At 42.2% G+C, this 16,978-nt stretch overlaps 2 protein-coding genes across 2 annotated transcripts in view; both read left to right on the forward strand.

Moving 5' to 3' along the window:
* Positions 1-1,855: 1,855 nt before the first annotated feature.
* Positions 1,856-8,548, forward strand: Smg8 (SMG8 nonsense mediated mRNA decay factor). The gene is made up of 4 exons (XM_020186272.2): positions 1,856-3,645; positions 4,369-4,514; positions 5,711-6,583; positions 8,074-8,548. The coding sequence occupies exons 1-4, from the start codon at positions 1,887-1,889 to the stop codon at positions 8,269-8,271; spliced, it is 2,976 nt and encodes a 991-aa protein (XP_020041861.1). The 5' UTR covers positions 1,856-1,886; the 3' UTR covers positions 8,272-8,548.
* Positions 8,549-15,830: 7,282 nt separating this feature from the next.
* Gdpd1 (glycerophosphodiester phosphodiesterase domain containing 1) overlaps positions 15,831-16,978 on the forward strand; it is a 51,383-nt gene continuing 50,235 nt past the window's right edge. The window contains exon 1 of the mRNA XM_020179387.2: positions 15,831-16,086. Within this exon, the coding sequence (XP_020034976.1) occupies positions 15,945-16,086 (142 nt within the window). The 5' untranslated portion in view covers positions 15,831-15,944. The remainder of the gene's footprint in view (positions 16,087-16,978) is intronic.

Here is a 16,978-nt window from a genome sequence, read left to right on the forward strand (position 1 = left end):
AGAAACAACCTATCAAATCATGCAAAGACCTAAAGGAACTTCAAATGCATATTACTAAATGAAAGAAGCCAATTTTGAAAAGCTATGCAGTGAATGATTCCAATTGTATGACATTCAGGAAAAGACAAAACTGTAGTCAGTAAAAAGATTAGTGGTTGCCAGAGATTAGCAAGGGTGAGAGAAGGAATAAGTAGGTTGATCACAGATGATTTTTTAAGGTAATGGCACTGTTCTGTATGATATTGTAACCGTGGGTAAAAGTCATTCTACATTTGTCAGAAGTCATAGAATGAGGGCTACAGACTTGGCTCAAGTGGTAGAGTACCTGCCTAGCAAGCATGAACCTCTAAGTTCAAACTTTTGAACTCTAAATTCAAAAGTTCAGTAACAGAAAACAAAAATGACACACACACACACACAAAAAGCCAGACTGTATAACACTGAAGTGAATCCTGATGTAAATGCAGATTTTGAGTGAAAATGATGTGTCATGAGGGTTCATCCATTGTAACACTTGTACCACTGTTAAATGGGAATGCCATGCATGTGTGTGTATGGGGGCAGGAGGTACATTAAATTTCTGTACTTTCCACTCAATCTAAAACTATTTTTAAAACTAAAGTGTATTGGGTTGGAGATATAACTCAAGTGGCATAGTGTTTTAATACCAGGAACAAAAAAAAGTGCATTAAAAATTACCAACCTAGAAACCGGTGTGGTGGCCCATGCCTGTAACAACAGCTACACTGGAGGCAAAATCAGGAAGATTTAGAGTTTGAGGCCAGTCCAGGCAAAAGTTATGGAGACTCTATCTCAAAAACAAAATAACAACAACAATAATAATAATGGCTGGTGGCAAAGCTCAAGTGGTAGAGTGGAGGCCCTGGATTCAATCCCCAGCACTACGTAAAAATAAGTAAATAAACAAATCCCACTATGCTAACATTTTGGTATATATTCTTTATAGCCTGACAATTTTTAAGTTTGTACTTCACAAACCTTTTAAAATTGCTGGCTTTTCTCCCACTCTGGTTGCTACCAGAAGGTCAGTGCAAATTTCTGTATTCTTGCATCTGGCGAGAGAGAAGATTTCGGGCCTACTTCCTATCAGTCATATCAGGGGTCTCTTATGTTTTGCAGATATTTTACAAGGATGTGGCACCAAAATTCTAGGTCAAGAAAAGTTTAACTTGCAGTATGTAAGCAAGCAAACTGTGAGAAAAAGGGAGAGGATGGGACTGTCAGCGCGTATGCATTGAACCAAGGTCTCTCCATTTTAGGTGCCTTTTCATACCCCCATTGCTCATGTCTACAGCCATCTATCACGTGTGCTAAGAATACAATCTGTTCATCTTGCTTTGCAAGGTATTTCTAGAGTGGTGTTTCTCAAGTCATTAAGATTTAGCTGAAATACATAGTTTGATTCAGTAGGTCTGGGCCTCAAATTTTGCATTTCTAACAAGCTCCCTCTACTCTGGTCTTCAGTCTACATCTTGTGTAGCGAAGTTCAACAGCTTAAATTGACCGATCTCTCCCACTCTCCCCTTCTCCTTCCTACCCGCCTCAAGAGGTGGGGTCTCACTATGCTGTCCTGGCTGGCCCCGAACTTGTGGGCAAAGAGCCCACTAAATACTGCTAAAGAAGCAGTATTTTAGTATTCTTTAAAGTGCAAAGTGCCTCCAGTTTTCTTTTTGACAGTTGCTACAGTCTCAATTTGAAGAAATTTAGGATTTCTTGCCATAAAAGTGGGAAAGGAAAGGAAGGGCGACATCGGAACCAAAGTGAGAGAAAAGCAGGAACTGAAGGGACGGAGGATTTTTACCACTGGACGAGAGCCGGTTGGGTGTAGCGGCGGACCGGAAGGACTCGAGAGAAAGGGCTACACCATGGCGGGTCCTGTCAGTTTGCGAGAGCTTCTAATCGGAGCCTCAGCCTGGATGGGCTCTGAAAGTCCCGGAGGCTCCGCTTCCGAAGGCGGAGGAACCGCGGCTGGCTCCCCGGAGCCTCCATGGAGAGAGGATGAGATCTGCGTGGTGGGAATCTTCGGCAAGACTGCTCTGCGCCTGAATTCTGAGAAGTTCTCTCTTGTGAACACCGTGTGCGACCGACAGGTCTTTCCCCTCTTTCGCCAGCAAGATCCTGGGGATTCAGGGCCTGGAATTAAGACCGAATCTGGCGCAGTCGGGGAGGCAGGTGGAGCCGGGGACCCAAGGGCTGCATCCGGGGATCCAGTTCCAGGAGGTGCAACTGCTTCGGAAGGTAACCGAACTGAGCCTGGTTCCCAGGACTTCAGCCTTCTGCAGGCGTATTACAATCAGGAAAGCAAAGTTCTATATCTTCTTCTCACTTCCATTTGTGACAATTCACAGCTTCTGCGGGCTTGTCGGGCCCTTCAGAGCGGTGAAGCTGGAGGGGGCCTCACTTTACCTCATGCAGAAGCCCACGAGTTCTGGAAGCACCAGGAAAAGTTGCAGTGCCTCAGTCTCCTTTACCTGTTCTCCGTCTGTCACATCTTGCTACTGGTCCATCCCACTTGCTCCTTTGACATCACTTATGATCGCGTATTCAGAGCCCTGGATGGACTGAGACAGAAAGTGCTGCCCCTCCTCAAAACAGCCATTAAGGATTGTCCAGTTGGCAAAGATTGGAAGCTAAACTGTCGACCTTGCCCACCTAGACTGCTTTTCCTCTTTCAACTCAATGGAGCCCTCAAAGTGGAACCCCCTCGGAACCAAGACACAGCTCATCCAGACAAACCCAAGAAACATTCTCCCAAGAGAAGACTGCAGCATGCCCTGGAGGACCAGATCTATAGAATCTTCCGTAAGAGTCGAGTCTTAACTAATCAGAGTATCAACTGCCTCTTCACTGTCCCTGCTAACCAAGCTTTTGTGTATATAGTCCCTGGAAGCCAGGAAGAGGACCCAGTAGGCATGTTGCTGGACCAACTTAGGAGTCACTGTAGTCTGAAGGACCCTGAATCTTTGCTGGTTCCTACACCTCTTTCTGGGCCCAGGAGATATCAGGTGATGAGGCAGCACGGCCGACAACAGCTTTCCTTTCACGTTGATAGCAGCAGTTCCAGTTCTTCAGGCCAGCTAGTGGATTTCACTCTTCGGGAATTCCTGTGGCAGCATGTGGAGCTGGTCCTAAGCAAGAAAGGTTTTGATGACAGTGTTGGCAGAAACCCTCAGCCTTCCCATTTTGAACTTCCCACTTACCAGAAGTGGATCTCAGCAGCTGCAAAACTGTATGAAGTGGCTATCGATGGGAAAGAAGAGGACTTGGGGTCACCCACTGGGGAGATAACATCTAAGATTTTAAGCAGTATTAAAGTCTTGGAAGGTTTTTTGGATATTGACACAAAATTCTCAGAAAACCGGTGTCAAAAAGCTTTACCCATGGCCCATAGTGCCTACCAGTCAAATTTACCTCATAATTACACAATGACAGTCCATAAGAATCAGCTTGCCCAGGCTCTTCGAGTATACAGTCAACATGCTAGAGGTCCAGCCTTTCACAAATATGCCATGCAGTTACATGAGGACTGCTACAAATTTTGGAGCAATGGCCATCAGCTTTGTGAGGAGAGGAGTTTAACTGATCAACACTGTGTACATAAATTTCACTCATTACCTAAATCAGGTAGCTAAAGATTTTCCAGCATTTTGCTTTTCTTCCCCCTCCCCATCCCACAACCTTGTATTTTTTTGTTTTGTTTGTCTTTTCTCCCCCAGAATATTGTAATCCATATTTTGAGCTGTGTTTTTATTCTTGGTTTAAGATGGTTTGTTTACGATGCATTGATGTTTTAAAAAGAGCCCTATAGTAAAGTTTATCTCCTGCCGTAAAAGGAAAATATTAGCCATTAAAAATATTATTTTCTTATGTTTAAAGGGTGAGCCCTAGAGAATTGGTAAATCATAGTTATTAAGGTAGTAGAAAGTTGCAGAAATTTTGTATTAACATTTTTACCTTGGAGTATTTGTTGAATTAAAATGTATATAATGAAGTGTAAGGTCACCATGATGGTGTCAGCAGGAGGAAACATTCTCTTAAAAACTCAAAATCTTAGGTTAGGACTGGGGATGTAACTCAGTGGTAGAGTGCTTGCATAACATGCACAAGGCCCTAGGTTCCATCCCCAGTACCACTACAAAACCATAACCGAAAAGCTTTAGACTAAAAATGTAAATTATTTTATATATTTTTACTTGCTTCCTCTGTTACGTGTTTTAGCCAATGTTTTGTGTGTGTGTGTTTCTTATTTGCAAACAGCTATTTAGAGAACTTTAGGATTGATATTGTAGGGTACAAAGTAATCTATATTTTATTTGTGAAATTGATGGTGACGATTACATTTTCCAGGAGAAAAGCCAGAGGCTGACCGAAATCCCCCTGTGTTATATCACAATAGCCGAGCTCGATCTACTGGTGCCTGTAACTGTGGAAGGAAACAAGCACCTCGAGATGATCCCTTTGATATCAAGGCAGCTAACTATGACTTTTATCAGGTAGATTCTGAATTTTTTCTTCTTCCTCTTTTCTCTCTCTCATTTTTTTTCTTTCTGAAAATCATCTCAGTAAAAATACATATTTTTAAGAGCCAGGTGTGGTGGTGCATACCTGTAGTTCCAGCACTTGGAAGGCTGAGGCAGAAGAATCGTGAGTTCAAGGCCAACCAGGGCTACACAGCAAGTTTAAGTTTAAGGAGACCCGAACTCAAAAACAAACAAGTATTTTCAGAAGCAGAATTCCTAGAAAAGCTAATATAACTACAGTGTGATGTGCAAACAAGGCCAAGTTATTTGCATTTACTCATTGCTAATGTATTGGTTGCTAATCTTGCTTATTAGAATAAAGGATGTGTTATATTATTTTATAGGTTTTTAATTTTTTTTTTTTAGACAGAGTTTTCCTATCTAGTCCACACTGGCATTGAACTCTCTATCCTCCTGCCTCTGCTTCCTGAGTGCTGGGATTATTGGCATGTGCCACCCTACCCAGCTCAAGAATGTGTTGTTAGGCTGGTGAAGTAGTTCAAGAAGTAAGAGCACCTGCCTAAAAAGCATGAGCCCCTGAGTTCAAACCCCAGTGCTGCAAAAAAGAAAAACAATGTGTTGTTATTCTCACTGTGAATATTATTATTATTATTATTATTATTATTATTAGGTGGTATTGGGGGTTGAACTCTGGGCATTGCACTTACTAGAGGAGTTTTTTTTTTTTTTTTTCTGGTATTAGGGTCTGAACTCAGAACCTCATGCTTGCTAGGCAGATGCTCTATCACTTGAGCCTCTTTGCCTGCCCTTTTTATTTTGCATTATTATTTGCATTTTTATTTTTTTTCAAGATAGGGTTTCAGGACTGGTGCCTGGTGAATGTGTTATTTTATTTTCTTTCTTTATTATTATTATTTTTTTAATGTGTTATTTTAAATGAGAAGTTCAACTTGCCACCCGGGGCTCACGCCTATAATCCTAGCTACTCAGAAGGCAGAGATCAAGAGGATCAAGGTTCTAAGCCAGCCCTGGTAAATAGTTCATGAGATCCTATCTCGAATATACCTAACACAAGGCGGGGCTGGCACGGTGGCTCAGGTGTTAGAGCACCTGCCTAGCAAGTGTGAGGCCCTGATTTCAAACCCCACTAACACCAGAAAAAAAAAAAAAAGAGAAGTTTACCTGACTTTTTCTCCATCCCTTTATAGCTTCTGGAAGAAAAATGTTGTGGAAAACTGGATCATATCAATTTCCCAGTATTTGAACCAAGTACTCCAGATCCTGCTCCTGCCAAAAATGAATCTTCTCCTGCCCCTCCAGATTCAGATGCTGATAAACTTAAAGAAAAAGAACCTCAAACCCAAGGAGAAAGCACAAGCCTGAGTTTAGCTTTGAGTTTGGGCCAGTCCACAGATAGCTTAGGCACCTATCCAGCTGATCCACAAGCAGGAGGAGATAATCCAGAGGTTCATGGTCAAGGAGAAACAAAAACTGAGAAGAGACCAAACTTGGTTGATAGACAGGCATCTACAGTTGAGTATCTCCCAGGCATGCTACATTCAAATTGCCCAAAAGGTCTCCTACCCAAATTCTCCAGCTGGTCTTTGGTTAAACTAGGTCCTGCTAAGTCTTACAACTTTCATACAGGCTTGGACCAACAGGGCTTCATTCCAGGAACAAACTATCTTATGCCTTGGGACATTGTCATCAGGACTAGAGCTGAAGATGACGGAGACTTAGACACAAATTCGTGGCCTGCTCCAAATAAAGCTATTCCTGGAAAGAGAAGTGCAGTTGTAATGGGAAGAGGAAGACGGCGAGATGACATAGCTAGAGCTTTTGTGGGCTTTGAATATGAAGATTCTCGAGGTCGGAGATTCATGTGCTCAGGACCTGACAAAATAATGAAAGTAATGGGAAGTGGACCAAAAGAATCAGCTTTAAAAGCTCTAAATAGTGATATGCCCTTATATATTCTGTCGTCGTCTCAGGGTAGAGGACTAAAACCACATTATGCTCAACTTATGAGGCTTTTTGTTGTGGTTCCCGATGCTCCTTTGCAGATAGTCCTAATGCCTCAGGTAAGAAATACAACCCTCTCCCTAAACAAACAAAAAATGCTGATGCTTATTTTGATTGCTTTTGAAAGTACAAGATAAGGCAGGTGCTGGTGGCTCACACCTGTAATCCTAGCTACTCTGGAGACAGAGATCAGAAGCCAGCCCCTGCAAATAGTTCCCAGGACCCTACCTCAAAACTACCCAACACAAAATAGGTTGGCAGAGTGCTTCAAGTGGTGGAGCGCCTGCCTAGCAAGTGTGAGGCCCTGAGTTCAAACTCCAGTACCACGAAAAAATAGGCTGGTTACTCGTGCCTGTAATCCTAATTACTTGGGTGTCTGAGATCGGGAGGATTGTGGCCTCTAGCCAGCCTGGGCAAATAGTTCTCTAGACCCACCTCCAAAATAAAACAGATAAATGCACTGGAGGTGTGGCTCAAGTGGTAAAGTGCCTGTTTTGCAAGCATGAAGCCCTGAGTTTAAACTTCAGTCCCACAAAAAAAAAAAAAAAAAGTACAAGATAATATTAAAACTAGTTATTTCATTAAACAGTTTCAAATTTAAATACCTTTTAAATTTAATATTCTGTTTCTTAAAAGAGAAAGTGTAGGAGCCCAGCAAAGTAGCCCATACCTGTAGTTCAGCTACTATGGAAGGTGAAGTAGAGGGCCACTTGAGTCCAGAAGTTTGAGGCTAGGCTGGGCAACAGGAGGGAGAGAGGGAGGGAGGCAAGAAGGGAGGGAGGGAGAGAGAGAGACAGAGAGAGAGAGAGAGAGAGAGAGAGAGAGAGATTGATTGAGATTGAGATTAATTGTGAGTATTTTAATCAGTTCACATCATTTGGTTCAAAAGCAGAGTTTGAAATTAAAGAAATCTGGGCAAGCGTGGTGCATGCCTGTGGTCCCAGCTACTCAGGAGGGAGAGGAAGGAGGATCTCATTCCAAGGTTGGCCTGGGAAAAAGCACTCGACCCTATCTGAAAACTAAAAACAAACTAAAGTAAAAAGTTTTGGGGGCATGGTTCAAGTGGTAGAGCAGTTGCTTGGCAAACGTGACCCGACTTCAAATTCCAGTACCACTGGAAAAAAAAAAAAAATCTGTAGAAGCCAGGTTTGGTGGTCCCAGCTGTAGTCCCAGGTACTAGGCAGGCTGAGGTGGGAGAATCACTTGAGCTCACAAATTAGAAACCAGTCTGGGCAACATAGCAAAATTCTATTTAAAAGGGAAAAAAAAAGTCTGTAGAAAAACAGGATAATATTTGAGACTCAATAATGTAATCTGAATTAGAGTTAAGCATGTACCCATATCTGCCTAATAATTTTTTCCCCCGTCTGGTGCTGGGAATTGAACCCAGAACCTCAAGCATGCTAAGCATATGCTGTGTCATTGAGCTATCTTCCTAACCACGTGTCTGCTTGATTTTAGATATTCTTTAAGTCTATGGTTTAGGCATAATCTTTCAGGTGTTTCTTTCTGAGATTGTAAAAGTAATTATACTACTTGTGTTTTTCAGGTTCAACCAGGCCCACCACCATGTCCAGTATTTTATCCAGAAAAACAAGAAATCACACTTCCACCTGATGGCCTTTGGGTCTTGAGATTTCCTTATGCGTATGTGACTGAGAGAGGACCTTGTTTTCCTCCTAAGGAAAATGTGCAGTTAATGAGTTATAAGGTGCTCCGTGGAGTTCTTAAAGCAGTAACACAATAAGATTTTTCCAGCTGGTTCATTCCTTAACTAGAACTGGTTTTTGGTTTTGGTGTTTGTGAGATGTTTTTTTGTTATATGTATACTGTGTTTTTCCAAACCCAAAATGTGTTTTGGTTACTGGTGTTCAGTATTTGAACAATAATTGTTCCACTATTTCATTATATTGTTGATATTTATTGTAAGTGGAGTTACAACTTCCTAATAAAGATTAATCTCCAAAAAAGAACAAAATATATGGTTGGTGCCTCTATTTTCTCTTGTTTCTGTTTCACTGTCCATAATAAAACATATTTCTGTCATAACTGAGTGTTTCATAACCATGTTGGACCAAAAGGTTGCTTTTGCTGAAATGATGTTTGGTTTTGCTAAAATGATTTCCCTTAAGATAACTGCTTCTGAAATTGAAAGCAAGTTGATCAAGCCAGAATGGTGGCACACACCTGTATCCCACCACTCTGAAGGTTGAGGCAGGAGGATTATTTGACTTCCAGGAGTTTGAGGCAGCCTGGATAATATACCAATTTGGTCACTGTATTTTATATGCATATATGTAACTGGAAACCTGGGCCAGAGGTCCAACACCCAGAGGTTCCAACCTGTCATGTCTAGTCATTCATCTCAGTATACCAAATAGACTCATAGTGGTAAAGTGTAGAGAAAGGAGACTTAGTACTTGGCAAGGGCACACTACAGCAAGAGAATAATAATTTCAGCCCATCTTTGGCGTACCGATGGGTTTTAGGTTTAAAGAGAGAAAGAATTGGGATGGGGAGAGAGTTATGCATAATAAAGCAGTTCTGGGCAGAGTATAGGCTAGTTGATCATCTGAGTTCTGGTTCTGCAAGGAGTTCTGGAAATTTGTTTACTGTTTTCTTTTCAGTGGGTCTGGGATTTGAACTCCATCTTGCACTTAGGCAGGCATTCCACCACTTGAGCCGTGCCACCAGTCCTTTTTTGCTTTAGGGTTTTTTGGTGGTTTTTTTTTTTCCCCCAGTACTGGGGTTTGAATTCAGGGCCTCATGCTTGTGAAGCAGGCGCTCTGCCACTTGAGCCACTTCACCAGCCCACTTTAGTTATTTTTTGAATAGGGTCTTGTGTTTTTGCTCAGCCTGGCCTGAACCACAATCCTATCTCTGCCTCCCACATAGTTGGGATCACAGGCATATGCCACCATGCCTATCTTATTGGTTGACATGGGGTCTTTTACCCTGATTGGCCTCAAGCTGTATTCTCCTGATCTGTCTCCTGTGTAGCTGGGACTGCAGGTATGACCTACTACATCTGGCCTTCTAGAGAAGTTTTTATTGCTGTCATCACAGGAGGGGACCAATCTGGTTCCCATGAGATGATTACCCCAGCTCCAGGGAGTAGCCTCATTATTACAGGTAATTATCCTCATTTGGAGGGTGTACCATTCTATGAGGCTCTGTTATTTGGGGGTAGGTTCAGCCCCTTGACATAAAGATTCTGTCAATCAGTCCTGTCCTTGGAACCATGGCAATTGCAGGACAGGGACTCAGAGAAAAAGAGACATGCAAAATGGGACAGGGATGCCAAGTGTTTTTCCTGCTTTAATTTGTGGGTTTAAGTAAGGAGTCTGTGCTTTTTTAGCAAAAGCATTGTCTACGTATATTTTTTATATATATATATATACACACACACACACACACACACACACACACACACACATATATTTTAAATATGGTGATGGAAATCAAATCATGCTAGTTAAGAGCTCTATGACTGAGTAGCATCCCATCCTTGGATTAATATTTTTGCATTGAAATGTGGTTCTTAGTGTTTTAGTAGTTTGAAATACATGAAACGAAAGGAATTGTAACAAGTACTCAAGTGCTTTCGATGCAAAGCTCTGACTTGGGCCCACAAAATAACAAAGCAGGAGAAGAGGTTGAAATCCCTGTCTCCATTTTGTATCTGTTTTCTTGTTACTGTAGGAAGGCCAGTTCCCTGGCCTCAGTGCCAACTCACAAATGAGAACAGGGTTTTGAGGGAAAGGAAGTAAGATTTATTATTCATTTGATGAAAAGGACAGGGAGAGTTAATCTATCAAAGCTCTGTTGTTTCACTTCTGAGAGAAATTGCTTTTTAAAAGGGGGAATTAGGGGCTCAGCTTCAAAGAGGTGACAGAACACGCCTCAAAACTTTGGCTTGCACCATTACAAAAGATTCTGCAAGGGATTCTGCACACAGAAAGTGACACCCAACTTAACCATGAAAAGGCAGGCAGCACCAAACCACAGGAAAAGAAAAAGCAAGACAGTAGAGAGTAACATCAAGTTAGGTAAACACAATCAAACCTTCAAACAACTAAGACAACTAAATGGCAGGAATCACCACATACCTATCAGTACTAACGCTTAATGTTAACGGACTTAATTCACCCATCAAAAGGCACCACTAGACAAAATGGATTAAAAAGGAAGATCCAACAATTTGTTGCTTACAGGAGACCCATCTCACTGACAGAAATAAGCATAGGCTAAGGATGAAAGGCTGGAAGAAGATTTACCAAGCCAATGGCCCCCGAAAACAGGCAGGAGTAGCAATACTTATCTCTGACAAAGTAGACTTCAAACCTACATTGATCAAATGAGATAAAGAAGGACATTCCATACTAATAAAAGGGGAAATAGACCAAAAGGAAATAATAATCATCAATCTGTATGCTCCCAATGTCAATGCACCCAATTTCATCAAACATACCCTGAAAGACCTAAAAGCATACATAAACGCCAACACAGTGGTTGTGGGAGACTTTAACACCCCATTATCATCAATAGATAGGTCATCCAAACAAAAAATCAATAAAGAAATCCAAGATCTAAAATATGCAATAGATCAAATGGACCTAGTAGATGTCTACAGAACATTTCATCCAACCTCTACACAATAAACATTCTTCTCAGCAGCCCATGGAACCTTCTCCAAAATAGATCATATCCTAGGGCACAAAGCAAGCCTCAGCAAATATAAGAAAATAAAAATAATACCGTGCATACTATCTGATCACAATGCAGTAAAAGTAGAACTCAACAACAAAAGTAAAGACAAAAAACATGCAAACAGCTGGAAACTAAATAACTAATTACTTAATGAAGAATGGATCATCGATGAAATAAAAGAGGAAATTAAAAAGTTCCTGGAAGTCAATGAAAATGAAAACACAATCTACCGGAACCTATGGGACACAGCTAAGGTCTTGAGAGGAAAGTTTATAGCCATGAGTGCATATATTAAAAAGATTGAAAGATCCCAAATCAATGACCTAATGATACATCTCAAACTCCTAGAAAAACAAGAACAAGCAAATCCCAAAACAAATAGAAGGAGAGAAATAATAAAAATAAGAGCTGAAATCAACGAAATAGAAATCAAAAAAACCATACAAAGAATTAATGAAACAAAAAGTTGGTTCTTTGAAAAAATAAACAAGATCGATAGACCCCTGGCAAACCTGACTAAAATGAGGAGAGAAAAAACCCAAATTAGTAGAATTAGGAATGCAAAAGGGGAGATAACAACAAACACCATGGAAGTCCAGGAAATCATCAGAGACTACTTTGAGAACCTATATTCAAATAAATTTGAAAATCTTAAAAGAACTGGACAGATTTCTAGATACATATGATCATCCAAAACTGAACCAAGAGGAAATTAATCACCTGAATAGACCTATAACACAAAATGAAATTGAAGCAGCAATCAAGAGTTTCCCCAAAAAGAAAAGTCCAGGACCTGATGGATTCTCTGCTGAATTCTATCAGACCTTTAAAGAAGAATTGATACCAACCCTCCTTAAACTGTTCCACGAAATAGAAAGGGAAGGAAAACTGCCAAACACATTTTATGAAGCCAGTATTATACTTATCCCAAAACCAGGCAAAGACACCTCCAAAAAGGAGAACTATAGGCCAATCTCCTTAATGAACATTGATGCAAAAATCCTCAACAAAATAATGGCAAACCGAATTCAGCAACACATCAGAAAGATTATTCACCATGACCAAGTAGGCTTCATCCCAGGGATGCAGGGGTGGTTCAACATATGAAAATCAATAAACGTAATAAACCACATTAACAGAAGCAAAGACAAAAACCACTTGATCGTCTCAATAGATGCAGAAAAAGCCTTTGATAAGATCCAACATCATTTCATGATAAAAGCTCTAAGAAAACTAGGAATAGAAGGAAAGTTCCTCAACATTATAAAAGCTATATATGACAAACCTACACCAGCATTATACTTAATGGAGAAAAACTGAAACCATTCCCTCTAAAATCAGGAACGAGACAAGGATGCCCACTATCTCCACTCCTATTCAACATAGTACTGGAATTCCTAGCCAGAGCAATTAGGCAAGAAGAAGGAATAAAAGGAATACAAATAGGTAAAGAAACTATCAAAATATCCCTATTTGCAGACGACATGATCCTATACCTTAAAGACCCAAAAAACTCTACTCAGAAGCTTCTAGACATCATCAATAGCTATAGCAAGGTAGCAGGATATAAAATCAACATAGAAAAATCATTAGCATTTCTATACACTAACAATGAGCAAATGGAAAAAGAATGTATGAAAACAATTCCATTTACAATAGCCTCAAAAAAATCAAATACCTAGGTGTAAACCTAACAAAAGATGTGAAAGACCTCTACAAGGAAAACTATACACTTCTGAAGAAAGAGATTGAGGAAGACTATAGAAAGTGGAGAGATCTCCCATGCTCATGGATTGGTAGAATCAACATAGTAAAAATGTCGATACTCCCAAAAGTAATTTACATGTTTAATGCAAATCCCATCAAAATTCCAATGACATTCATTAAAGAGATTGAAAAATCTACTGTTAAATTTATATGGAAACACAAGAGGCCACGAATAGCCAAGGCAATACTCAGTCAAAAGAACAATGCAGGAGGTATCACAATACCCGACTTCAAACTATATTACAAAGCAATAACAATAAAAACAGCATGGTACTGGCACAAAAACAGACATGAAGACCAGTGGAACAGAATAGAGGACCCAGATATGAAGCCACACAACTATAACCAACTTATCTTTGACAAAGGAGCTAAAAATATACGATGGAGAAATAGCAGCCTCTTCCACAAAAACTGCTGGGAAAACTGGTTAGCAGTCTGCAAAAAACTGAAACTAGATCCATGTATATCACCCTATACCAAGATTAACTCAAAATGGATCAAGGATCTTAATATCAGACCCCAAACTCTTAAGTTGATACAGGAAAGAGTGGGAAATACTCTGGAGTTAGTAGGTATAGGTAAGAACTTTCTCAATGAAACCCCAGCAGCACAGCAACTAAGAGATAGCATAGATAAATGGGACCTCATAAAGCTAAAAAGCTTCTGTTCATCAAAAGAAATGGTCTCTAAACTGAAGAGAACACCCACAGAGTGGGAGAAAATATTTGCCAACTATACATCAGACAAAGGACTGATAACCAGAATATATAGGGAACTTAAAAAACTAAATTCTCCCAAAACTAATGAACCAATAAAGAAATGGGCATGTGAACTAAACAGAACTTTCTCAAAAGAAGAAATTCAAATGACCAGAAAACACATGAAAAAATGCTCACCATCTCTAGCAATAAAGGAAATGCAAATTAAAACCACACTAAGATTCCACCTCACCCCTGTTAGAGTAGCCATCATCAGCAACACCACCACCAACAGGTGTTGGCGAGGATGAGGGGAAAAAGGAACCCTCTTACACTGTTGGTGGGAATGTAAACTAGTACAACCACTCTGGAAAAAAATTTGGAGGCTACTTAAAAAGCTAGACATCGATCTACCATTTGATCCAGCAATACCACTCTTGGGGATATACCCAAAAGACTGTGACACAGGTTACTCCAGAGGCACCTGCACACCCATGTTTATTGCGGCACTATTCACAATAGCCAAGTTATGGAAACAGCCAAGATGCCCCAATACTGACAAATGGGTCAAGAAAATGTGGTATCTATACACAATGGAATTTTATGCAGCCATGAAGAAGAACGAAATGTTATCATTCACTGGTAAACAGATGGAATTGGAGAACATCATTCTGAGTGAGGTTAGCCTGGCCCAAAAGACCAAAAATCGTATGTTCTCCCTCATATGTGGACATTAGATCAAGGGCAAACACAACCAGGGGATTGGACTATGAGCACATGATAAAAGCGAGAGCACACAAGGGAGGGGTGAGGATAGGTAAGACACCTAAAAAACTAGCTAGCATTTGTTGCCCTTAACGCAGAGAAACTAAAGCAGATACCTTAAAAGCAACTGAGGCCAATAGGAAAAGGGGACCAGGAACTAGAGAAAAGGTTAGATCAAAAAGAATTAACCTAGAAGGTAACACCCACGGCACAGGAAATCAATGTGAGTCAATGCCCTGTATAGCTATCCTTATCTCAACCAGCAAAAACCCTTGTTCCTTCCTATTATTGCTTATACTCTCTCTACAACAAAATTAGAAATAAGGGCAAAATAGTTTCTGCTGGGTATTTAGGAGCGGGGGGTGGGGAAAGGGAGGGGGTGGAGTGGGTGGTAAGGGAGGGGGTGGGGGCATGGGGGAGAAATGAACCAAGCCTTGTATGCACATATGAATAATAAAAGAAAAAGGAAAAAAAAAAACTTTGGCTTGCATCTCCTGGTTTAGAGCCACGTCTCCAAAGCTGTGAACAAAGGATTACTCCGTGGTGGTCAGAGAGAGATGGTTTAACTGAAAAGTAAAGTGTTAACCTAGCGAGGCACCTGTGGCTCATGCCTGTAATCCTAGCTTTCTCAGGAGGCAGAGATCAAGAGGATCACGGTTGGAAGCCATCTGGGGCAAGTAGTTCAAGAGGCCCTATCTCAAAATAACCAGCACACATACACAAAAGGCTGGAGGAATAGCTCAAGTGGTCCCCTGCCTAGCAATTATGAGGCCCTTAATTCAAACAACTAGTATCACCAACACCATTAGAGGTTGAGTAGGGCCTTCTGGTATTCGTTGCCAGTCTTTCTAGGAAGTGGTATCTTACAACCTTGCCCAAGTTTCCGTATTTATGTTTTCCCTCAGTGCTTGGACTTGAACCCAGGGCGTTGCCCATGCAAAGCACGCACTTTACCACTGGGCTCCACACACCTTACCCAAGCTTCCTTATTTTAAATGAACTCATAAATCAACAAATATTTCTTGAGCACCTATTGGATTCAAGGCCTCAGTAACAGTTCTTTGCATCCCCTGGAATCTTCTTTCCTCTTTGCTCTAAACCTTCCAATTATGTCAAGACTTTCTTAAAGGCTAGCGAGTAGCCTTTCCTGCTGTTGTAATGGTGAAAATACTGGGAAGCTTTTGCCTGGGGGCTTGCTGCGCGGCGCTGCATATCCAACAGACCAGGCTAGCATTGCTGCGCGATTGTCTGCAGGCTTGCTTCCCGGGAGCCCAGCGCGCCTGCGTGCGGAGCCCCTTTGTTGCTGGGACGCCGGGGTCGGTCTGCGCCTGCGTGGAGCGCCCGCAGGAACAAGTGCGCTGCGCCCCTGCTGCCGGCTGGGGGCGAACAGACGTCGAGCAGACGCTGTAGCTGCAGCCGTTGCGACTGCCGCAACCGGGTTCAGAGGCCCCGGAGGTGCGAGACTTCCACACCGAGAAGGATGTCGTCCACCGCGGCTTTCTACCTTCTCTCCACCCTGGGAGGGTACTTGCTGACCTCGTTCTTGCTGCTTAAATACCCGACCTTGCTGCACCAGAAGAAGAAGCAGCGATTCCTCAGTAAACACATCTCTCACCGCGGAGGTGAGCTGGGGGTCCCCACAACCCGATGGCGGCGGCGGCGGGGGAGGCTGTCGAGCCGAGGGTCTTTGAGAGCTCCGCACAAGGCTGCGGGACGGCAATGTGTGAGAGTTTGAGGAAGAATGGGGTTGTGTGGCCACCAAGCGCCGTCGGAGGCGCGTTCTGCGGGGGTCTCGAGTCCGCGCCCTGGCCGGGGTCTCCGGAGTGCCGCGGTGTCAGGGGCTCTCTGAGGAGGGAGGGGGAGAGGATGGAGGGACGATCGCTAGGTGCCATCCTGGCAGCGAGGCACAAAGCCGGTGCAGATCCGGGGATACTCGCGGGAGGGACCGGGAAGAGGGGCTGGCGGAGCCGGTGGGGAGATGATGAGCAGACGACCAGCAAGGCGAGGTTCTGCTGCACCTGGAGCGAGCTGCAGCCCTGCTGCCATCCCCACCCGCTCGTGATCAAGCAGAGAGAGAAACTGAGTCCCCAAGCTACGGACATTCCTCAAGGTCAGTTAGAGCTTGAGGTGAAGTGGGACAGGGAACGAACTGGAAGGTCCTGGTTCCCAGGGCTCCAAACCTTGCACCTGTTTTTTGTTTTGAGGTTTTTTTGTTTGTTTTTTAGTGGTACTAGGGTTTGAACTCAGAGCATCACAGGCTCTACCACTTGAGCCACTCTAACAGCCCCCTCCCCCATTTTTTTTGTATGTGTGTTGGGTATTTTCAAGACAGGGTCTCACAAACTATTTGCCCCTACTGGCCTGGAACCGAGACCAGTCCTGATTCCTGCTTCCAAGTAGCTAGGATTACAGGTGTGAGCCACCAACGCCCAACTGTTTTTTGGATTTTGCTTTTTGTTTTTGAGGTTTTGTTTTTTTTTTTTAAGCACCATTATGTACTCCAGGAAAGATACG

This window comes from Castor canadensis, chromosome 11 (assembly GCF_047511655.1).
Source record: "Castor canadensis chromosome 11, mCasCan1.hap1v2, whole genome shotgun sequence".
Taxonomy (NCBI): Eukaryota; Metazoa; Chordata; class Mammalia; order Rodentia; family Castoridae; genus Castor; species Castor canadensis.

Bases quoted from the DNA above. Each gene is read 5' to 3' on its own strand.
- Smg8 (XM_020186272.2), top strand. From the start codon at position 1,887: ATGGCGGGTCCTGTCAGTTTGCGAGAGCTTCTAATCGGAGCCTCAGCC. The intron at 3,646-4,368 runs GTAGCTAAAGAT...TACATTTTCCAG, and splicing joins TCACTCATTACCTAAATCAG to GAGAAAAGCCAGAGGCTGAC. The intron at 4,515-5,710 runs GTAGATTCTGAA...ATCCCTTTATAG, and splicing joins CTAACTATGACTTTTATCAG to CTTCTGGAAGAAAAATGTTG.